This window comes from Rattus rattus, chromosome 11 (assembly GCF_011064425.1).
Source record: "Rattus rattus isolate New Zealand chromosome 11, Rrattus_CSIRO_v1, whole genome shotgun sequence".
Classification (NCBI taxonomy): Eukaryota; Metazoa; Chordata; class Mammalia; order Rodentia; family Muridae; genus Rattus; species Rattus rattus.
Window position 1 is genome coordinate 8,080,451 of NC_046164.1, and position 25,095 is coordinate 8,105,545.

Consider the following 25,095-nt stretch of genomic DNA (forward strand, 5'->3'; position numbering starts at 1 on the left):
TCATTACAGTGCCGTTCCCAACCGTCAAGGTGGAGAGTTTCTACTTTATTCTAATTTATACTTTAAAAAGGGTGAAATCTGACAAATGAGAAAAATATCCAGAAACGAGATATTAAAAATGCGTTTGGGCTCACTTGTTTTCCTTTCTTGAGACTGTCGTCACGGCAGGCCTAGAATGTTAGCCAGGTTGGCCTTTGCCTTGCCCACCTCTGCCTCCTGAGATCTGGGATTCTAAGCATGCAACGCCGTATCTCGTTCTATAATACCGATTTTTAGAAGTGTTCGGAGAGACCAATGGTGGTAAAAGCCTGTAATCCTAGCACTCAGTGGCAAGAGGGGAGTGTAAAGACAGCCTGGACTGTAGAGCGAGACACTCTCTCAAAAACAGCAACTCCCCAAACCAAACAGACAAAAACCTGTCTAGGGCTGGAGAGGTAGCTCAGTTGTATTAAGTAGTACTCAGGAGCACAGCACTTGTTAAAGACACTGGATGCCTTGTAAATTGAACCCCCGGGTATAGTCCCCAATGTGCCGAGGGGAAATTAGTGCAAATGAGTCCTTCACTTTTGTTTGGTAGCCAGTCAATATACTTGATATCCTACGGAAAATTTCTCTGTGAGTAGAGATTGTTTGAACGCTATTTGGATTCAACTGAGCTTTTAGGAATGATTGACTTTCATGTATGTGTTTTGCCTGCCTGTATGTCTGTGCACTACACATGTGCCTGGTGCCCAAGAAAGTCAGAAGAGGATATTAGATCCCCTAGTACTGGAGTTATGGAGGGTAGTGAGCCCCCATGTAGGTGCTGGGTATCAAACAGAGCCTCCATGAGAGCAGCTAGTACTCTTAACCAGACCTATTTCTACAGCTTCCCCAGCACTATTGAGCCTTTTTTTAAAAAAAAAAAAAAAAAAAAAGTAAACATCCACATTCTTAATTCTAAGTGCTATAATTACCTTTCCCCCCTGTCTTCAATGACTGAAACATTTACTACTTAAAATTTAGACACCATCAGTGAACAAATCCGGGCCTCCAGACCAGTAATCCTCACCATTTATTAGTACTCTTCCTATTCGCAGTTGCTCTCTCTTCCTGTTATTAGGCAGTGAATATTGGGGAGTATCAGATGGCTGAGGTAAAGACGCCAGCGATTTCAATCTGTCCTTCTAGGCATTGTTCATCTAATTTGTGTCACCTTTCACTTTTGGCTCTTTCTCTGAGAACTTCCTGTTTATGTGGCAGCTTCCTCTGCAGGGACTGTGCAGTACCCGGGCATAATAAGGACTGTACAGGTTTGACTGTCTTTCCAGTACTGTGAGAGAGCATAACACATCTGGCGGGTGTGTGTGCTTACTGTGTAAGAGCTAGAAATTTATCTGCAGGTATTTGAAGACATGTGAGACATGTAAGTATCACATTTATCTAACTTAAATTTTGAAGTGCTTATTTCCCCCTTTTCAACATTTGCTAGTATTTCTTTCTATTTCAGGAGTGTGTGTCAAGAAATTCGGTAAATAAGGTGCCATGCAGGCAGGTTCACTCTCCTGGCCTCCTGAGGTGACTTGTTTGGCTTTGTTGTTTACAAAGCCAACGATTACTAATTATTAGTATCTTGTCAGCCTAGACTAAAACAGTTGGGATTGAATAGACTTCTTCCATGATTAAGGCCATCTTAACAGCTTTTACAAAAAGTGGTGCGTGTGTGTGTGTGTGTGTGTGTGTGTGTGTGTGTGTGTGTGTGGAGTGGGTTGGGGGAAAGGTTTCTAGCAGGAAATAGAAACTGAACCTGGATGGAAAAACAGATAGCTGAAAGATTTTTTTTTTTTTGACCCAGAGGGGCTTTTTCACTCATTCGCACTTCCTGGCAACAAGATGAAAGTGCAGTTCTGTTCTCCATAAATAATTTGCATCTTTAATTGCGCCACCTCCCTCCCCTCTCAAGAGATAAGGGCGTGAAACACTCAGCAACAGGGCCTGAGATAAAGGCAACCAACACGGTGCGGAAAACAACAGATATTTGAGGATAGAACATATTGGACGGTGTAATCGACGCGGGACCAACGTCGGTAAATACCAGACACAGAGCCATGCACCGAGAGAGACCGAAAGTGCAATCCAAGGCAGCGTTCTGCCTCTCAGAGCACATGCAATTTGCCTCCAGCTCTGTTGGTGGAAAAAGCTTCAGGTGGCAAAAATAAATCCTCCGGACTTAAAATAGCAAGCTCCATTCACACGGTAACCAATAATATTTCTAGTTTACACTTAAATGTTTTCATTCCGTAACCGCCGCAAACTGCCAAACACAATTTTATCGCGAGAAAGGAGAATTAAAAATAGGACGGGGTTATCGCAGAGCGTCACAGGTTTTTTTAAACCCACCTCCCGCCACGCAACTTACACATGCTACCTGTTAAAAAAAAAAAAAAAAAAAAGAAAAGAAAAGAAACCCACTGAGGATGTCAGAAAACATTTCCTTGGGTCATTTCACCTCACCTGAGGTCTCCTGAACCACCCAGAATGCCCTGAGCTCTGCTGTGGGCCTGCGTGGGCCAGCGGCAGAGGAACAGTGCAAGCACCCGCGTGTCCCTTCCCCATCCCCATAAGCGCGTGGGCTTTGTTAATCGTACAAGTCCTCTCGGCTCTACTCTCCGCTCAATCTAATAAAGCAGAATTTTTTTTTATTTTTTTCAAAACACCAGCGAAGGCGAGGAAGGAAGCCAGCCGGGAGCTTGGCCGCCCCGCGCGCACGCGCACCTCCCGAACCGCGGCGCCGGAGCCCCGCCCCTTCCCTCACCCCACCCCTCGGCGCCGGGGAGTGACTGACTCCCGCCAGCCCCTCCACGTCAATCAACTCTCCTCCTCCTCCTCCTCCTCCTCCTCGCACTCTCTGCACCTTGTTATTAATCTCTAAAGCGATAGCGCCCGGACTCCTCTCCCCGGCCCTCGGGGTTGTGAGCGTGTGTGAATTAGAGCGAAGGCACCGAAAGCTCGCGTCTCTCTTCTCTCCCTGTCTTTCTCTCTCTGCTCGGCCCCGGCCTCGGCAACCACCCGGCTCGGCAGCAACCCCCGCAGCGGCGGCAGCCTCAGCGCCAGAAGGCCAAGGCCAAGGGCGGGCTCCGCGAGGCTCTCGCAGCAGCGGCAGCCGCGTCTCCGGCGACCGCGGGCCCTCTCCTGCGCGCCCGGGTCGCCTAGGTCCGGCGCGGCGCGGCCCGCGTTCCCCTTCCCCGCCCCCTGATCCGTCTGCTCTGCGCTCCCTTCGGCAGCCCTCCGCCGCCTCGGTGGTTCCTCAGGCGGCCCGGCCCGGCCCGCCCGCCCCGCGTCCCCTCCGGCCGGTGCCTCTCCCCCCGGCGGGCTGCCTGCATGTCTTTACTGCCCTCAGCCCCGCCGCCACCGCCGCCGCCGCCTCCCCCCCTGCCGCCGCAGCCCCAGCAGCAGCCGCCCTGCCGCCGCCGCCGTCGCCGCCGCCCGGACCCTGGCGCGCTGAATGCAGGTGAGGAGGGGGCGGGCCTCGGCTCCGGCCCAGCGCGCTCGCCTTCCGGGGGCCTCCCTGCCGCCGCGGCCCCTCGGGGTGAGTGAGCGGGCGAGCGGGCGTGCGGGCGTGGGTGTTGGTGTTTGCGTCTGAGGTCTGGAGGGGAGCATCTCTGGGGGCCTGGTGCGCGCGCGCGTGTTTGTATGTGTGTTTGTGTGTTTCCCCTGCCGCGGGGAAATGGCTGCTGGTGCTCGTTCTTGGCCCGCGGAGGAGAATGAGGTAGAGTGTTTCCGTGCTCTGGAGTCGGACCTGGAGTGGAGCGAGGGGGAGCGCGTCCCCCCGGGGAAGTGAGGTGGGCGAGGGACGAACGTGTGTGTGGGTGTGTGAGTTGGGACTTTGGCGGGCGGGAGGCGGCCCCGCGGCGAGTGGGTGTGCGTGTGTGTCGCCTAGGAGTGTGTGTTTGTGTGTGTGTGTCGGGCGGCGGGAGCCGGCCCGCGTCGCCTCAGGGGGCGCGGGTTCCCGGCCCTGTGTGTGTGGTGAGGGGGCCCGCGTCGGGGACCCCAGAGCGGCGTGGTCTTCCCGCTTCGAGGCCCGGGCTCGGGAGCCTCGCAGGTGAGAACTGCTCGGCGGGATCCACGCCGGGGACGAGGGAGGCGGTGCGGCCCCCACGGCGGCGAGCGGCGGGCGGCAGGCGGCGGGCGGCGGGGGGGCTCGGGGCCGCGGTTTCCGAGGCCCGGGCCGCGGCAGGAAGCGCGCCGGCCTGCAGCGCGGCCTAACCGTCTTCGCGCCCGCTCGCCCGCCTGCCCGCTGGCTCGCTCACCCGCCCGCCTGCCTCCCCAGACGCTCCCGGGACTCCGTGCTCGCGCGGGCCCTGGGCGCTACCCCGGGCCTGGCCAGGTGAGGGTCGTGGGCGGGACACGCGGATCGCGGTCGCCTGTGCCGCCTCCGCGTCTCCCAAGGGGAGAGGAAGGCATATTTTGGCGTTCTAACTGCAGGCCTTCCCAGGCTGGCGTGGGGAATCCGAGGGAAAGTGAATCAAAACAGTAAATCTCGGAGTACGTGGTGTTCGGATCTCCTCTTTACGTCCTCCCTTTAAGGCTGTGCGAGGAAAGACTTGAGTAAATACGTTCTTTGTTGTTGTTGTTGCTGCTGCTGCAGATACTTTATCGTTGGTAAGATATTCCCCACCCTGGAAATCACCGTGGAAAGGCAGAGGAGGAAAGGGAAAACTGGCCTTGTTGGCCTGTGGTGTCGGTGGGATTGGATCAATTTTGTGGATTTGAAATTGCTTATATCCTGCCTCCTAGAGGGAAAGGCGTGGACAGGCAGAACTGAGGAGGTCAGTGGGGAAGAGGAAGTTACCGGAGCTGTCATCTTAACCCAACCGGCTTATTTAGCTTAGACTGTTTAGGCGGATTGTGTTCAGGAGTTTAGCTGAGCTGTTTGTACACAGTGAAAGCACACTACAGCAGTTTTAGATGCTACCTTACTGATTCTCCATGAAGATAGTCATGTACAGACAGCCAAACGTGTTTTCCTCAAGTCTCCCAAACCTAGATCATCAGCTTCTGTGGTCAGTGCATTGTGTGCTCCTGGAAAGCTATTTTAGAAGAGTCAAAACAGAAAGCGGAAATAAAGGTAAATCTGCCACTGAGTGTGTAGTGCATTTCGGAACTGTACGTAAATGGTATTTTAGTTGCTGACGTACCTCGCTTTTTACATTTGGGTTTAGTTAGCCCGCACAGCTAGACCTTGACTGTGGGTGGAGTCACAATACAGTATCAGTTGGAGCTTTTAGGCCGTGTTCACTGTAATGGCCAGAGATTGCTCTCTTCTGAACCTGGTCTCACAGAGAAACAGTGTGTTCTTCAACGGGAAGGTGGGGGCGGGGAGAGGAGAGGTAAAAAGCTGTTTTCTATTAACACTACTCCAGGAATCAGTCCGGGCGTGCAGTTTAATAGGAAAAGGGTCTTAACTTTTACAGACCCGTTAGAACCATGGCTATGCCATTTATATTCATTCTGATGTTTGTTCCAGGTCTAGAATTTGTGTATCTGTTTTCTTGTATCAAGAAGATGATACTCTTTCAGTAAGATTGTGAGAAGAGGATGGGAAACACGTATGGCATATAGTAGATGCGATCTTTTACTACTGCCTGCTGCTGCTCTGATTATAAGTATCGAAAAGCGTTTTTAAGTACAAATACTCATTAATTACTTGTAGAAATATTGCCTAATTGTGAGTTAGGGATCGGGAAAATAGAGCTGGGGATGTAGCTTTGTGTACAACTTTTATGGGCCCTGGGTTTGGTTTCCAACACTGAGGGGAAAAAGTATTTCAGAGGCCTTTGCTATACATAAAGTCTATGTAAGTATATGAGATTTTTTTTTAGAAATAAAATTATCAATGTAGCCTTGCATGTTTATAGAAAATAGCCAAACTTGATACATTTATTATTTTTGGATAGTTTTAGTTTCATTACTTTTTAATGAATTTTATAATATAGTCCCTGGGGAAGGATTCTAAGTTCTGTACATTTGAATACAATCAAACATCAGAATGGATGAGAGAAGTAGATTTTATATACAGTCACAAACAATAAGTGTTACAAAACTGTTACATAATTGATTTAGTTCAGGTTGACTGATTCTTGTAAATAAAACCTTTGGGAGCATCTTTATGAGATTTTTCTACCATCTTACAATAATTTGCTGTTTTTATTTTGTGTAGAGTGAGTGAGTAATAAATTTGCTATTTATTGAATTTTAACTTTTTTTTAAAAAATTAATGTTTTTGGAAAACCATAATGGTGAGGGGAGTAAAGTAAATGGAAAGGTTAAAAGAATTACAATTTTTAAAATTAGGTGTTTGTTTTTGAGAGTCTTGCCCTGTAGGGCAGGTTTACCACAGATTTATAATCCTCTTGCTTCAGCCTCCTTACAGCAATTATAGGGAGTTGCTATTTCACTTGGTTCTAATTTAACAGGTTTGCTTGCTTGCTTGCTTGTTTTACGTTTTAGGGGGTGGGGATAAAGATAGCAGTGAGAATGTGGAAATAATTTCATTAAGTTTCTGTCCCTTTAAAAATACCAATTTTGGGGGTTGGAAAGGTAGCTGAGAGAACGTAGTAGTCTTTCAGAGGACCAGAGTTGGGTTCCCAGCACTGATATTATGCAACTCACAACTGATAGTTCTAGGGGATCTGACACCCTCTTCTGGCTTCAGAGGGTACCTACATTAAGTGCACATTAACCACATATAGATACACGAACAGATAACAAAAAAAATTAAAAAAAAAAAGAATCTTCAAACACTCAGTTCCCCTAGTTAAATCTTATCTTTGTTTTAACAATGATTTTAGTATTTTCTAAATTTTATAAATTATACAGTGAGATTTTCTAAAGTTTCAAAATATTCGGTGAAAGTTTATAAACATCTAGTGAAAAATTTTACACACGAGTGTAAAATTTACACACACACACACTCACACACACTCTTGTAGGGCAGCTTTCTTAGAAGGCAAATGTACTTTCATTTATCTAAGAAATTAACATACAACGTTTTAGGGATCACTATTGCATTTTCAAACAAGTTTTGTTGTGATTTTCCCCCATCTCTCCTACCCTTTAACCCCCTTTGTTTTTATCTTATCCCACTTTCTGGTTTCATATCACATGTGTTCTTTGTTGTCCTGTCCCTTTTCTCTCCTCATGGTTTCTTTCCTTGTTCTTGGTGTCCATTATTATTCGTTATTAGTAGTATTTTAGACCCACATTTATTCCCACTTACATACATACATCTCTACAAGCTAGGATCTGCATATAGAGAGAACATTGGTCTGTTAGTCTGCATTTGGGTGACTTGGCTTAATACAATGCTTTCCTGCAGATTTCACTTTTCTTTACAGCTGAGTAAAATTTCACTCTGTGTGTGTGTGTGTGTGTGTGTGTGTGTGTGTGTGTGTGTGTGTATAATTTCACTGTGTATGTATAGTAACTACGTCTTCATTATAGGTATCTATGCTGATTCCATTTCCTTGCTATCAGGAATATAGCATCAGTAATCATGTTTATCACTGTTGTAGGATAGAGATTGAGTTATATATCCAGGGATGATATAGCTGGGTTGTATGTTACTCCTGTTTTTATTTTTATGTTTTTGAGGTGGTTTCTATAATGGCTATACTGGTTTACAATCCTACCAGCAGTAAGTAGGGATTCTCCTTTCCCTACATCCTCGGTAGCCTGCTGGCACATGCCTATAATTCTTTTTGTTAAGAAATTATAACCAAGTCAAGATGGATTATTGTTTAGGACTTGAGATTTAATGTTACCTAAGGGAGCTTTAAGTAACCTTTCCAGAATATCCGTTATAAATACCTTTAAGAGGGATTGGAATATTAGGACATTCTGTATTTATTGTTAATGATATGATAATAAATTTACTACAAAATTTTAGTGCCTTATTGCACAGAAACTTGCGTGTCCTTTTGGTTAGCATGCTGTGTTTTATGTGGCAGTCTACTTGAGAGCTCCTTAAATTTTGTGACTCCTCCCTCCGTTCCTAGGATCTTGGTGTTCTGCTTTTGCTCACAGACCATTTCTTTAGATCCAAAAGGGGCATCTTTCCAGAGTTCATGGCAAGAGTTTTTCATAGAGCATTATTTAAATATAATGAGTGTGAGAAGGAGCCCTGGCTAGACAGTTTGTTCAAAGGGCTTCAGGGTATTAGTTTAGATGATATTACATACTTATAAAATTATATCTGAAAGTTGAATTATGATACTTAAGAATTGCTTTCCATCTTTAGTGTAAAGGTTTGAGGGAAAAGTTGGAGGAAAGGAGAGGGGAGGGGAGAGGAGAAATACAATAAATAGGGAACACAGCTCTAATATGTAAAAGTCTTGAATGGCAAATGAATGCTAGCAACTATTTAAATGTTTGCAATTTTATGAGAACTTAAAATTTTGTGAATTTGGTAGGCATGTCCTTTACTGTGCAGTACCTGATAGTCATTGTGTTTTACTGGGTTCTGGCTGTTTGATTTATTTTCTGTATTTTGAAATTGATTGGGATCTGTGAGCCAGAATTCTGAATTTTAGTTTCTGGAGTTTAATTTCACAGAGAATATTTTTAAAAGTTTCTTTTACTGTTACTATTTTACACTCTAAAGATTATTTAGGTGAACCTTGGCACGTTCTATTGTGTGCTTTTGCTATTTTGTAATTTTAAAGTCATTGAAATAATACATGTGAATCTTAATATAGAAACAACAGTAAAATCATCAAATACCCCCCTAATTACTAGTTATGTGTTTCATGATAAAAATACTACACATCTTTTCTTTTACTAGCTGCACTAACATCTTCTACCTAGTACCTGAGATGGTTTTTATATCTGGACAACTCCAGTTTAGTTGAATTATTGCTCATTCTTTCATTGTCCAGGACTCTTAATGTGAAGCCCTGACTTGTCTTTACTTTCCCTTTCCCTAAGAACTTGACTGTGCATCTTTGAGTATTACTTAGCTTGGTTATGGGTCTAATTTCTCCTTTCCCCTATTTTTCCCATTCCATTCCTATCTTTTTTCTGTCTTCATTTCCTCCTCCTCCTCCTGCCCTTCCTTTCCCCTCCTTCTCTGCCTCCCTCTCCTCTGAGGAAGATTTTTGAGTAGTTTGGTTAACTTCTTCATGGTAAATATTTCTAATGTTTTGCATTTTGAAAATTAAAAGCCCTACTTAAGGACCCATTGTGTACCCATTAATATACCCAGTTCTAAAGAGAACGATGAAAGATGTAGAAGAGACATTGTAAAGCTTATTGAGATCTGTGCATGCATGTCTGTTATTGTCTAATAATAATAATGTTCATCATACTGAAGGAAAACAAACCCCTAAAATTTCCTACAGTGTACATTCTGTAGGCACATATTTAATACAACATCTAAATTTATGAAATTTATGAAAAATACATTCATGAAAAATAAATTTATGAAAAATAATGAATTCTGTACAGAATGGAAATTGCTAGTCATTTGGTTACTTTGACAAAATAGCCAAGAGAAACAAAGGAGGGGAGATTTATTTTAGCGCATGATTTCAAAGGTTTCAGTTCATAGTTGGCTGGCTCCGTATTTTTGGACCATGGCAAGGCAGAGAAAAGCAGTTCACTTTATAGTATCTAGGAAGCTGAGATGAGGTGGTAACAAGACCTATCCTTCCAGGGATACCCCCAATGACCCACTTCCTCCACTTGGACCCATTTCCTAATTTCTACCACTTCCCATCCCAATAATGCCATCAAATTATTAGTAGATTAATCCACTGATGAGTTGAAAGTCCTCATGACACCTAGAGCCCATCAGCTGCTAATTAAGCCTTTCATGCAGAGCCTGCAGAAAACATTTCAGATTCAGATCATAATAATAAACCTTGAAACAGGGTAAAATTGTTTCAGAGTTGAAAATTTTGAATCAGGAAAAGTATAGTCTAGCTAGGTGTCTTAGTTTACGTTTCAATTGCTGTGAACTTCTCACATGACCAAGACAACTTAAAAAACAAAACAAAACAGGGCATGGTGGTGCATTCAGGTGGTAGAGACAGGTGGATCTCTGCCTTTAAGGCCAGCCTATTCTACAGAGTGAGTTCCAGGACAGCCATGGCTACACAGAGAAACCTGGTCTGGAAAAACCAAACCAAACCAAACCAAATTAACCAACCAACCAACTATCCAACCAAGCAAACAAACAAAACCCATTGGATCTGGAAGTTGGAGGCCGAGAGAGAAAGCTAACTGGGAATGGTCAGGGTTTTGAAACTTCAAACAGTGACACACCTCCTCTAACAAGGCCACACCTCCTAGTTCTTCCCAAACAGTTCAACTAGGAACCAAACATTAAAGTGTATTAGCCTCTGGGAGCCATTCTCATTTGAACCAGCACACTGGTATGGTGACATACCTGAAATTTTAGCATTTGAAGGACTTAGGCGTGATCAAATCTAGGGTACCAAGCATGCTCTCTGTCCTATCACCAAGTTACAATATTCAGCCTGCCTTTCCCTCCCCCTCCCCCCTCCCTCCCTCCCTCCCTCCCTCCCTCCCTCTCCCTCCCTTCCCTCCGTATTGGATTAAGTCTTTACTGTGGAATGGAACTAATGCTTTTTAGATTACTAAGTACTAACAGAAGTCAAACTCATAGCCCTTACACATGTAATCTGAATTAATCTTTCTGAAAATACTGTGAGATAGACAGTAAGGTTCATATTTTCTAACAGGTTAAGAATTTGAACCTTAGATCTTCCATTTTGTAGCTGTCAGGAATTCATTTAATTTCTCTTTCAGTTTCTCATCTGTGATAGGGAGATAGTAATAGCACTTATCTCAGAGTGAATGATTTAATGATCTGACTCTCAAAGTGTTTAGAATAGTACCTAACAGATCTGCAATAACAGCTTTAACTTCTGTACATGCTTGTTATTAGAGCTCCTTACTATTAGTATACTTATAAGATAGTTGACATTTCCTGATTACAGTGAGGCACGTTTGACTCCAGAGTGCTTACTTTATTAAGAGGGTATTTAAGTTTGGGTCTGTCAAATAAGTGAACATGCTAGCTGACAATAACATTTAGTGCTGCTACAGACAGAGTACAAAATAGGTTTTAACTTACAGGGATGAGAAAACAGAGGTAGATTTCTTTTTTCCTTTATGATAAGAGAAAAGGAAGGCAAGAAAATAGGTTAAAGCAACATCTTTATCAATTTCCATCATTGTCCCATTTATTCCTTTATATATACTATTATTGGACAAATTTATATAAATTTCATTTCATCTTTTATTTCATATGTAGAAGCTTCAATTATAATAATAGTTACTATTTTCTTCTATATTACGTGTAGGTTGACTCAATAAACTTTCAGTGAAGAGATGTGAATATTTTGATTTTGTGGATCATGTAAGATCTTTGTTTTTATTACCTTTCTTGTTCTTGTAATTTAATTCTTTCCTTTGAGGCAGGATTTGATGTTACAGTCTAGGCTAGCCTATAACTCAAGACATTCCTCCTGCCTCAGTCTATCTACTATTGCAAGTATAGATGTGAGCAACAATATCTAGCTTACAGTTTTTATTTTTAATTATTAGTTAAAGATCTACATATTAATAACTACTATCAAATCAAGGTGTAAGCAGTTTGATATCCCTATGCTAGATTTAAATGAAATAACAAATTTATATAGTATTGGTGAAATTGATACTACTAATTCGTATAATATATGTGAAAATACTAAAGTTTAACACAGTTCATGAAGGCCTCAATTAAGTGGCAGTTTGACAATTATGTTGTTGGAATTCTTATACCTGTGTGATTCCCAGGATCTTTCTGTTGTATAGTCTTCCAGCAAAAGATGCACATTTCATGGCATTATAAGGGAGGCCCATTAAGATCTTGTCTTTGCTTACCTGTCCAGTTTATTACTTATTACTCTTTCCTCTCATATTCCCTAGACTAGCCAAAGTGAGTGACTTACAGTCTTGTCAGTGCTTTACATGTGCCTATAGGACCTTATGCTTTATGACCCCACTGACTTTTTAAATAATTCGCCTCAGGTGTTACTCTGGGAAACCTTATCTGACATTTCCAGGCTTTGCTTTATGACTTTTCTTGTATGCCTTTAACATCCTTTGTATTCCTCTTTGATAAAATTTGCCACAGGGTCTATAATTACCCGGTTTATGTTTTGGCTTTTCTAATAGAGTATGCCATTTTGAAGAGTGCAGATGATGTATACTTCATTTTTATGGCTCAAGTGTTTGAAACATAACAGGGAACATGAAATGCTTGGTATATAGAAAGAACTTAAGAAATGTGTGTTAAATTAATAAGTGCCATTGTAAGCAGTGCAAGTTATATCAGCAAATATCTACTTGCGGGTGTTAAGCTTTTAGAAAGTCAGTTTAACTTCTGGTTAGATTCTAGAGCTTGAATAGGAATATGAAGTTAATTGGGCAAATTAAAGCATGATTATAAGTGGGATATATGCCTAATAGGGAATTTTGTCCTTATATCACTGATACAGATTTCAACAAAGCAAGCATATATAAATACATAAATTGAGGTCTCTTACTAATACTTAAAAGTTGTAATGTTGCTTTAATTTAGAGGACATTCATTAATTAACCACACACTTACTTTTACTAGTAGATACTATATAGCTTTGAACTCTCATATTTACCTATACTATTAAAGACATTGGGAGTCATTGGATGATTTTGAGCAGGTTAGTAAAACGGTTTAAAGTTTACTCGTTCTTTTGCTGGACACCTGAAGAGATCTTTACATGGGTTGTATAGCCTGATTACCAGCCCAGCCTGAGAGGCGTAGCTTTCATTCCTCAGCAGAGAAGCTTAATTTTGTAGCACACGGAGGCCACTACAGAGATGCACAGCTGATCAAAATTCAGAAAATTGAGTGACTGAGAAGTGCCTAATCCCCATTGGTCTGTCTACAATACAGCCCCTACATTAAGGCTCAGGGGAAATCGTAGATGAGGGGTCAGAAAGAGGATAAGAGCTCAGAGAACCAGATTGCCTGCTGCAAGGACATGACAGAGAAGCTGAACCATGACACCTCAACAATAGTGACACCATTCAACATGCCAGTATGGGTGGGTTAATCTTACAAGATCCCACTCCTATATGAGAAGCTTTAGGTAATCTGTGACTGCTGAGAGAGGGAGAGTGAGTTTTATCAAGTGTCAGGTCTCCTGATTGATCAGCCCTAATTACATGTTCATTTGAGTAACACTAAATAATGGACCTAATTTTGTGTGTGTGTGTGTGTGTGTGTGTGTGTGTGTGTGTGTGTGAGAGAGAGAGAGAGAGAGAGAGAGAGAGAGAGAGAGAGAGTGTGTTTGAGTGCAGGTGCCTTCACAGTCTAGATACATACATGCATATGACAGACAGACAGATATAAGTGATCAGTTTTGAATTTGGGAGTTGGACACATGGAGTTGGACATGGGAGGAATTGGAGTGGAGAGAAAGAGTAGAAAATTATGTAAATACAGTCAGTACTTATGAAATTAAATTTCAGTAAATTAAAATTTTAAGTTAAAATATTAGTCTGGTAGACAAATCAGTTTGGAATGAGAATGAGAAGAGAGTTTCTTTTAAAATTTAGAATTAAAATATAAATTAAATGGTTATGTCAAGAAATAGGTTTTAAAGGTATGGTGGTAGATATAATCAAAACATATGAAATTCTCAACTAATAAGACTTATGTTAGGATGAAAAAAAGAAACATTCAAAGCCTATTGGCTATTTTGTATGATGGAGGGAACTCAGAGCCAGGTCAGAACATGATGAGAGTCAGTATTGTTTGTAACTTGAATTTTTTCAAAGCCTATTTTTAATGATGGTTCTTAAATACTTTAACTTCCCTGTTAGCCCACTACTCACCAGAGGTAGTGGGAAGAAAGGATAAGAGGGAAGTGGACCTGGTTAGAAAGGTTCTTTGGAGCAACTCTTGTCTGTGCTGTCTGGAAACTGGCAGTTCAGTTCACCAGTCAGTGGTGGCAGCTCTATCCACTGGTAAACACTTCACGGATAAACCAGCAGTCCAGTTTGGTAGAGTCAGGATAGCAACAGCAGTGATAAGGCCTAGCAGAGACAGCCAGGCCTCAGTCTCAGCACAAGTCAGCAGGAGGGACCAGCAGGAACAGTTCTCTGCTGTGCCTCTCTCAGGGAAGTGAAGATCAGTGAAGATTCGAGAACCAGCTCTGCGCAGCTAGCTATACCAGCAAGCCAAGCTCAGCTTCTGTCATGGTCCGTGAAGTTCTGTTCATACCCTCTAAACATCATGGATCTTTCTTCAGCCCTTGGATCTGTCTCAGCTGACATCACTCTGCCAATCAGCCCTATTCTTGGAAGTAGCAAGAAACTGCAGCATACCATCAGAACATTTTTGGTGCATTTCTCTCTGTGGAGTCTCAACAAATGCAGCTCAACTATACACTAGGGTGGACCAATACATGTGTGTTGTTAGCAAAGAATTCCTTATCACGTGTCTGCTTTAGCAGAACATCCTCTCTCGTGTATCTGCTTCAGTGAAACGTTTCTTCATGGGTTTGTCCTAGCAAAACTGACTTTCCAAAGAACACTTTCCACTTCATTTGTTAGTGGTGGCACATGTTTTTAACCTTAGCATTTGAGAAACAGACCATCCAGACCTGAGTTTGAGCCCAGCCTGGTTAATAAGCCTAGTTGCATTCAGGCCAGCCAGAGCTATATGGTGAGATCCTGCCTCAAAAGACAAAACAAACAAACAAACAAATAAGTAAGTGTCAGAGAAATAGGTTGGTGCATTCTCTTCTGGAATAACTTGTGTTTCCTGAGTTTAGGCCCTACATAATTCTTGACTGAATGCATCTTGACCTGTGGACTTCAGAGATTCTTCACTGTTGTAGGTTCTAAGAACTCCACAGCCCGGAGAAGGCTGTGGTTCATTTATATAGTTGAAGATAAATAAAAGAAAATGGTTTAAAAAGAACCTGTTGGGCTGAGTATTTAGCTGAATTTGGTAGAGTACAATTTAGCATTACCAGATCCTGGGTTGTATTGGCATACCCCTATAATCCCAGCACTTGAGAGGTAGAGGCAAGAGGATCAGAAGTTCAAGGTTATCCTTGGATACTTAGTGAGTTGCCCTTTGATGCATGAGACCTGGTTTCAAAAACAAAACCAAAATCAGTTCTTCCCTCTAAAAATCCCTAATGAAACAAAACTGTTAAAAAATACATGTGGTAAAAAGCATATATAATTCTTGGTGTATTTAAGAAGATGTAGTGAGTCTAATAACAAATATAATTATGAAGTAGTGAAAATATTCTGAGATTTTTGTAACAACTATAATATGATACGGACATTAAATTCTGGTTTTTGACAAAAATCATAGTTATCAATACTACAAAAAAAGTGTACTGTATTTTAGTGAAAACTGATACAATTTTTTTCCTATAAAAATTCACAGATTCCCTGACATTCATGAGCCCCAGATTAACACTCTATGCTTATTGTCTCCTAGGTTCTCTCAACTTTATGTATTTTGTCTTAGTTATGTACTTTTCTTTATAGATGAATCATATTGTATATGCTGTCTTTAATTGGAACACATCACATTAAGTTTTTATCTAGAGGTATGTTTTATGCTTTCAAATTTTTATGTGCCACATTAAATGCTAAATTTCTATTTTAAAGTCTATCTTAATGATTTTAGTGCACTCACATTATCCTGAATCCATCACATATGCATAGAACATCCACCAGTCCTAAAGAAACCAGATAAGGAATATCAGCTGTTTTTCCCCTTCTGCTGGCTACTATCAACTATGTGCTGATTGTTTTGTTGTTTAAAACTTTTTCTTTTCTTTTCTTTTCTTTCTTTCTTTCTTTCTTTTTTTTTTTTTTTAGACAGGGTTTCACCATGTAGCTCTGGCTGGCATAGAGCTCACAGAGACCTGCCTGCATTTGCCCTCTGAGTGCTGGGATTTTTAATGGATTGCCTGTTCTAGGCATTTAGTGAAAGTAGAATCATATAAGTGTTCTTTGGTGCCCAACTTCTTTTTCATTTAGCATAATGTTTCAAGAATAAGCCATTTGATAACATGTAATAAGTACTTCATTTTTTTGAGACAGTGTCTTCTGTATTATAAGCTAGTTCCCAACATGCCATGGATGTTGTATAGGACATATAGCACCACCTTAAACTATGTGTCCTCCTGCCTCCACTTTGTAAGTGTTGCCAGTACAGACATGTGCATCACCACACCAGTTTGTGCAGTGCTAGGGATTAAATCCAGGGCTTTGTAGATAGGCAGTCTTTCTATGACTCAGCTATATTCCTAGTTCCCATGCTTTGTAATGATTAACATGTGGTTAACATGTTTTTGCATATGTATATTGTTGGACTATTCTAAATATTTTTGCTATATATTAGTATGTTGAAATTTGTTGGGACATATGTTTTAATTTTTCTTGAGGTATATACTTAAGAATGGACTTGCTTAAATGGAAACTCTGCTTGAGTTTGGAAGTAATTAACATGTTTCTTTAAGCCATTTTTAATGGCTTCATTTTAATCTTTATTGATATACCATTTATCTACTCTCCTACTAGTTGATAATTTATAATGATTATCAAAACAAAGTAAAAAATATGATTGTCTTTGAATACTCTTGTATGTGTGTGTATGTTGTTTGCTTGTGTCTGGGAATGCTCACTTGGTGTGTGTGTGTAGACCAGAATATTGGGATTTCTTCCTCAGTCATAACTCCTAGAGCCCACATGTGTTCTGGGGCTCTGAACGCAGACCCTCATGCTTTCCTAGCAAGCACTTTACACTAGTCACATCTGCAGCTGCCATATTGAATGCTTTTTTTTTTTTAAAAAATTATTTACTTATGTATAAATGTAGGAGGCCATCAGATTTCTTTATAGATGGTCATGAATCACCATGTGGTTGCTGTGAATTGAATTCAGTGTTATTAACTAATGAGCCATCTTACCAGTCCTTGAATGCTTTTTTTAAAGGATAAATTCCTACAAGTAGACTTGCAGAATCAAATAAGGATGCAGTTTTGATAAATCTTGTTAGATCACTCTTTAGAAATGCATAAAATTTTACTACTATGAGTGTTGGGGGCTGAAAATACAAAACTCAGTGGTAGAATGTTCTGTTCACAATACTCCTGAAAAAGTTTTATCACCAGTTTTTTAAATATGCTTCTTTCTCTAAGCTGTCATTCACATTATTAATCATTGCCATTTTGAAACTAGGCATATATTTAAAAAAAATTAGTTTTGGCTAGTGAGGATTTTTTTTGTCCTGTTTATATGTTCTTTTAATTCTTTTACATTGTTTTGTGTCTTGCCTGATCATGACCTTCACTCTAAATATTCCTATTGGAATGCCTACTTTTTTTTCTGATTTGTGAGCTTACTAACAACAAGAAGAACCCATTGTACTGCCACTTATAAATATTTTAGAGAGTTTTTGTTACTGTTTCTGTAATGTCTTTTGACCTTACTTTTTGCTTTATCAATATTAAATTCAACTTTTTGCTTCATTTATTTTTTTTAAAGATAAGATCTTACTGTATATAGGCTTGGCTATCCTGAAAACCCTGTATGTAGACCAGGCTAGGCTTGAACTAAGAGGTCTGTCTGCTTCTGTCTCCTGAGTACTGGAATTAAAGGTGTCTGTCACTAAGCCTCCTTTGTTTTTAATTTCTACTGGTCTTTGCCTTGCTGAAAAGTTCTTTCTACATTAAGCCTGTAAAACCAATTTTTCTACATTTGTTTTCTAGGAATGTACAGAATTAAGCTTGGGATGGCTTAGTAAGAGCTTTTTATAGTTGGACTTATATTTCAAAGTTTTGAGTTTATTTTATTTTTTTTTCAAGTTAAGGATCAAATGCAAGGCAAGTATTATATTCCTGAGCCATATCTCCAGCACTTAACCTATATTTAAATTCTAGTAACTGCTTTTTAGGCTTTTGGCCAAAATCAGGTGTAGCATCTGTTCTTAACGGTTTGCTATCTGATGTGCTCTCTCTGTTTTTGGAGTAAGGGGGGATGGATAGGAACATGCTATACACTGATTCCCTATATAGACTGGTTATTGCAGGAATAGTGCTGCATCCTGATGGGGACTTAAAAAGAAATTCTACTTATGTGGGATATTGGTTGTTTCACAACTTTTCTGTATTTCAGTTTCCATATCTGTAAATTGTAGTTGGTGAGTTAATATATAATTCATAAGTTTAGTGAAATTATGTAGTTCATATTTTCTTTTTCAAATTCACAAACTATCTTTATCCTACTTAAAATTTGGTCTAGAAGGTAGGAGGAAGTTTCAAGATAATGTGATCCTTAGTTTTCAAAACTAGAAAAGTTGCAGAATGTGCACATGTATACACATTTAAGAAATTTTTATTCATAAGTCCCTTTAATCATTAACCTGGTTAAGAATTATTCAGTCCAGGGCTGGAGAGATGGCTCAGCAGTTAAGAGCACTGACTGCTCTTCCAAAGGACCTGAGTTCAATTTCCAGCAACCACATGGTGGCTCACAACCATCTGTAATGAGATCCAATGCACTCTTCTGGTCTGTCCAAAGACAGTGACAGTGTACTCACATACATACAATAAATAAATAAATCTTCAAAAAGAAAATAATGATTCAATCCAGATTTAACTCTCTGTGGCTCCTTTTTGATATTTACATACATTTTTCATTATATTACATTGATATTTGAAATGTTTTATTTTTTGTGGAAAGTAATAAAATATTTTGTAAAGAAATTAGAAATTTTGTCATAGTTCCAAAACAGAGTTTAAAATTTTATTTATAGTTTTGAGATTATAATTTAGTTGGCAACGTTTCTTTTATCCTTCCAAATTCCCACATACCTTCCCCAGTTCTTCAAATTCATGGCTTTTTTTTTCATTGTTACTACATGCCTATATGTATTTGTACATGCCTATATGTATTTGTATCTATACATATTCCTAAGCATAACCTGTTGAGCTTACATAGTGTCACTTGTATGTATGTTTTCAGGACTGATTGACTGGCACTGGAAAAATCAATGGGTGTGCTCTTCCCTGGGGAGAAACATCTCTCTTGCTTTCAGCTTTACTCAGTTGCCTGTAGTTCTTTGTGTAGGGTCAAGGACTTGTGTGCTTTTTCTGGTCCAGTTTGAAATATTTGATGCTATCTTTTTGTTCAGCTCATGTTTGGGCAGTCATGTTGGTGAGACTTACCAAGGATAGCTTCTGATGTTACTAGGAGACCCAGTCTTACAGCAAAATGCTTTATCCTCTGGCTCTTAGGATCTTTTTGCCCGCTCTTCTTCAGTGTTTCCTGATCTTAGGTGTGGGAGTGTCTTGTAGATGTATCTTTTGGTACTAAGCTGCACAACTCCGCATACTGATTGGTTGTGGTTTTCTGTAGTGGTCTCTGTTGCAAGGAGAAGTTTCCTTGTTGAAGAAGCAAAGACCATACTTATCTGGGGGTGTAAGGACAATGGGTTATAGATTGTTGTTAGGTTGTGCTGGTTTAGTAAATTGATTGTAGATTCTCCTCCAGTAACCATAATTTCACTAGAACTGAGTAGTTAGCTAGGTTTTCAGTATTAAATTGTTGATGTGGTTCATAGGCATCCTGGGTAGAGGCTTATGAAAGCTAGTTCACAGGGGGTGGAAATTCAGGTCATTTCTAGCTCAGGGTCTCTGGGCCCTGTTTCTGAAGTGTCTTCTGCAGTAGTTCTTACCTTCTACCTCTGGGGGTTATCAAGGACAACAGCAGTAAGCTATAAGTTTTGGGAGTCTCTTAGAGACAGCCCTGGCAAACAACTAAGAAGAGGGCTTCTCATGGCTAGGATTGAGTTTTTTGGTTATTTTTAGGACAAGGGAAACAGTTCTGCCATGGGTTTTATCTAAATGTTTCTACAATGTTACATTCTTATGCCTTTTGTCAAAAATAACTTCAAAATAACGTTTAAGAAAAAAATGTAGCATTTTCTCAGCTATAGTGGATATGGATATTATGCAATTAAGTTTCAAAAATTGTTAACCAATACTATTCTTTGACTCTATAGCTAATATTATTCCTAGTATGTTATATGTGTGTACTGTTACTATTTTGCATTGCCTAGCTAATGGAACAAGAAGTTTTTTTTTTTTTTTTTTTTTTTTTGGTTCTTTTTTTTTGGAGCTGGGGACCCAACCCAGGGCCTTGCCTAGGCAGCTAACCACTGGCTAAATCCCCAAAAAAGTTTTTTTAAGTAACAGAATTAGACATTTGCTCCCCTGTGTCCTTCCATGAGTTTTTTATGGGGGGCATTTCTACCCCAGGACTATAGTTTGGAAGAACATTCTATTTTGTGTGTTTTGTTGCTTCTGTAGAGTGTCTACCTGCCAAGGAAACAGAAACTGAAGTCAGGTTCCTCGGCCGTTGTAGGAAAGAACAAATAAATAAATTTTCTTCTGATAATATACAGATTTCTCTTTCAGTGGCTGGCTTTTGTTTTTACTTTGGGCTATAGCATGGGAACACTATTGACCTAGAGTCTTTGTGAGTTCTTATGTTGTTATTTTAACCATTTATTTTAGGAGCTATTTTAAAGTTAATACCCCTTCCTTTCAAACCTTGTTGGCGTGAGTTTTCTGTCTCCTATAACCCTTTCTCCCTCTCTTCTGCAGGATCCCAAGTTCTTCCTAATGTGTGGCTATGGGTTTCTGCAACTGTTAACATCAGTTGCTGGGTAAAGTATCTCTGATGACAATTGGGTTAGGCATCAGTCTATGAGTATAACAGTATCATTAGGAATCATTTCATTGCCTTTCATTTTGAGGGGCAGGAGGCCCTTGTGCTTGGTTCTATCGTAGGTCTCTGGGCTATCCAGCCTTGGTTCCTGGTCCTCTAGGTAGTGTCCTGGGTGAGCTCCAACTCATGGCATAAGTCTCAAGCTATACCAGCCGTTGTTTGGGCATTCCTACAATTTCTGTGTACCCTTTACCCTACACATCTTATAATCAGGGCAAACTGTAGGTCAAAGATTTTTGTGGCTGAGCTGGTGTCCCAACTCCTCCACTGGAAGTCTTTCCTAGTTACAGAAGATGGCCAGTTCAAGTTCTGTATTCCCTCATTGCTAAAAGTCTTAGGTAGGGTCATCCTCATCAATTTCTGGGAGATTTCATTGCCCTAGGTTTCTAAGCTTGTTCCAGAGATTGCCCCCTCCCCCACTTTTTCCAATTTTAGTTGTCTCTTCTAGTACTCTCTACCTCTTCCCCTCATTGATCCCTCCTGGTCTCATCCCCATCCCAATCCAGGCTCTTTACCCCTATTCACCAGTGATATCTGTTCTATTTTCCCTTTACAGTGAGATTCACGTGTCTACCCTTCAAATATAATTCTTTTAGTGAACTTGTCTATATGTGATCCCATCCATGTATTTTGCCTCATTTTGTTTATAGAAGCAGAGATGCTTTCGTTTCTAGGATTATCTGAAGAAAACCTTAGTGCTGTAGGATTGTTTGCCAATTTTCCTGATTGTACTGCTGATGGATTTAGTGGGATTTTCTGTGTTCATAACTTGTTGATTAGCTCTTTTAGGAGAGAGTCTGCAGAGAGAGGGGTGTGTGTGTGTGTGTGTGTGTGTGTGTGTGTGTGTGTGTGTGTGTAAAATCCATTTGTTCATCTGTCTGTCTATACAGGGTCTCCCTATGTAGCTCTGGCTGTCCCAGAATGTAGATCAGGCTGGCCTTGAACTCATGAATACTAGAATGCTGGGATTCAAAGAGAGCATCACAACACCACATTGTACTCTACTTATAAGTGTTACAGTTGGCCCTTTCTTCTTTTCTATTGTGTTTTATCTAGGTTTGTTTGCTTTTGTTGCCTACTATCTACAACTACTGATTCCTTATCACTCAGATTTATCCCAGTGTCTTGTCCCTATCATATGTGAGCTTTAAAATTTAGTCATTCTAATACATGTTCAGTCAGTTATCTACATTTCCTTGGTGCTTAATTTTAACATCTTATATGCTGGTTTACTTTATTCTTAATATATGCTTAGTTTACATGTATTGTTTTTTAGTGAAGAATCTTTTAAAGTCTGTGTGGGAGATCAAACTCCCATTCAAGGCATATATTCTACCCTGAGATATGCCTATAGTACCTTTAAAAAAAATTAGATTGTTGTATTTTGTGAGTTTTTGGAGTGCTTTTTTTCTGATAGGTATTTTGAAAACATTCCTAATCTGATGATTTAATTTTTCAAATACTAGATGCTTTAATTGTTAACGGAATGTATTTACTTATTAGTAGTTTTCTTGTATAATTTTATTTCTTTAAAATCTTTGTTTAAATTAGGATTCTTACTTTTAGTTTCTTCTAGAACTTTTTTTTCCCCTTTTTAAAAAAATTTACATTGGTGTTCTGCCTCCATGTATATTTGTGTGAGGGTGTCAGATCCCCTAGAACTGGAATTATAGACAATCGCGAACTGCCATGTGGGTGAACCCTGGTCCTTTGGAAGAACAGCCAGTTCTCTTAACCACTGAGTTATCTCTCCAGCCTCTCTTAGAACTTTTATACTGCTTGGTTTTTACATTTAAGTTCATGTCTTTTAAGTTTACTTTGATGAAAAGTGTGGGTCAATGTTTAGTTTTGCATGTGAGTATCTCATTTAGCATTTGTTGAAAATTCTATTTTTTATTGAAATTCTCACATTTGTTGAAAATCTGTTGGCAATATATGTGTGAATATGTTTGGAATTTCTAGGTTCTGTTGTATTATTAGTATCAAACTATCTAGGAAACTGTAGCTTGTAGCTTCTGATAGATCTTGGGGGCGGTGTGCTCCTGTAAATTTATCTGATTTTTTTTTTTTAAAGGAAAAGTCTTTGAGAAGAAATAGTTTTGACACCATATATCCCTTTTCCATATATTTTACAATCACCTTTTTGTTTTTTAATATATGATGAGGTATTAGTGGCAATTTATAAATATTGCTATTTTCTTTTTACCCAGCTAGCTCCCAAATAATTGAGACTGGACTATTCTATTTAATTAATAAGCTTTAAGGGCACAACAACTGAGCATTATTACTCTATTTAATCCTTTAAACTAGTCTGGCTAACTCCCAGTCAAAATCCCAGTAATACTTGTATTTTAGTACTGATCTGGTTTTCTGGACTACAGGTGTTTTCTCATGGTGTTTCCTGGATTCTCCCTGGGACAAATCTCCACTTTCTCTATTTCCTCTTGCCCTAGTTTCTCCCCTGCTCAGTCATTGGCTGATCAGCTTTTATTGAAAAATCAGAGAATAATTGGGAAGCAATGTTTATACAACATTGAGGCAGGAGATTCTCAGAATAAGGGTTATAATCAGATATGCAAGCAGAGAAAACAGCATTTGAATAATATAAGGATAGTCTTTACACAGTGCACAGTAGCTAGGAGGAGGTATGCTGTCAAGGTGAATAGATGAATTAAGCCAAGAAGAATGCTTATTTGAAACCCATGGAAAGAAGTAAGAGGTCTTAGGTCTAATGAAATAATAGAAAACATACATGAAAAGAGAAGGCAGAAAGCCAGTATAGTAGTTGTTTTTCTTGTCATTGTGACCAAACACTTGCCACAAACAACTTAAGGGGGAACTATTTAGTTGATGTTTTCAAAGGATTCAGGCCATGGATTTTAAACCCATGAGTTTAGACAGACCATTATGGTGGAGAAAAAGTGTGATGGGGGAGTCTGTTAAAGGTGACAGGAACCAGTTAAAGGAAGGCATCATAGGAATATGTAAAACTCCATGGACATGGCCTCTGTGACCTTCTTCCTCCAAGTACATCCCAGCCCTCACATTTCCACACACTTTTAGGAATCTGTTTAGATGTTGAATCCACCAGCAGAACAAAATATTTCTTAGGTCAGGTTCCATATGAATTCAGTCCTTTTGAAAAGCATCTTCACAGATACATCATGGGCATGCTTTATTAATGGAGATACTTCTCCGTTCAGCGAAGGTGACAATCAAAGGGAAATGTCAGAAGAAGTCATAATTCTGGAAGAATTGATTTCTGATGATTTTATTAACATTAGCTTTCTGGAGGATAATTGGAAAAAGTGAGAGGCAGTGAAGGGTAATGGTTGTTAGGAGACTAAGATATATAAGAATGGTAGAAAAATCATAAGGTTTGGTTTTTCAAATTGATTCTTATCTGATAGGAGTGTTAAATTTTTACTAATGGGTAGAATTAGATAACTTTAGGTCTTGTGTTCATTCTTTTTTTACTATTTGTGTTTTTTTTGGTTACTGCTATTTTCTATTATCCTAAATATAAGAGACAGATTATAAACTAGTACCAAAGAAGTTGTGTCCTGAGTTTCTTTTTATAATTTATATTTTAAATGTTAGTACATGGGCTGGAGAGATGGCTCAGTGGTTAAGAGCACTGACTGCTCTTCCAGAGGTCCTGAGTTCAATTCCCAGCAACCACATGGTAGCTCACAACCATCTGATGCCCTCTTCTAGTGTGTCTGAAGACAGCTACAGTGTACTTATATAATAATAAATAAGCAAATCTTTAAAAAGATGTTGGTACATTTATTTATGTACTTATTATACACGGGAGTGGTGTGCCACAATGTGATTCTCAGGGATTGAACTCAGGATCTTAGGCTCATTATCAGATAGATGCTTTAACTCTTTGAGCCATCTGACTGATTGACTGACTTCCTTCCTTCCTCCCTCCCTCCCTCCCTCCCTCCTCCCCCTCCCTCCCCTTCCTTCCTTCCCCCTCCTCCTTTTCTTCCATTAGTACTATGACATGATCTCATCCTTTTCCAGATACAAAACTTTCCTCCAGATCTTTCTGTATTGACATAAATATCTGGAGTACCTTTGGAAAGCCATGCAACATCTCTTCTTAGTCTTTATTGGCCTGTATCCCTATGTTTTTTGTTCAGGTATACTTGGGATATGAGGAAGAGTCCTAAGAATAGATGGAAAAAAAAAAGACATTGAATTCAGTTATTCCTAAAGACCGAAAATTCCCTG

At 40.0% G+C, this 25,095-nt stretch overlaps 1 protein-coding gene and 1 pseudogene across 4 annotated transcripts in view; both read left to right on the plus strand.

Annotated features, from left to right (window-relative positions):
- Window positions 1-2,868: 2,868 nt before the first annotated feature.
- Window positions 2,869-25,095, plus strand: part of Cnot6l (CCR4-NOT transcription complex subunit 6 like) — a 90,938-nt gene continuing 68,711 nt past the window's right edge. Inside the window, exon 1 of one of the 4 annotated variants that reach the window (XM_032917091.1) lies at window positions 2,869-3,490. Coding sequence is in view for 1 of the 4 variants with exons in the window: in XM_032917092.1 (XP_032772983.1) it covers window positions 3,744-3,748 (5 nt within the window). In the remaining 3 variants the exon portion in view is untranslated. Of the gene's footprint in view, window positions 3,491-3,654; window positions 3,822-4,005; window positions 4,082-25,095 lie in introns of those variants that run through there. The other 3 variants (XM_032917092.1, XM_032917094.1, XM_032917093.1) reach the window with 3 other exon arrangements.
- LOC116913028 lies at window positions 18,005-18,172 on the plus strand (annotated as a pseudogene).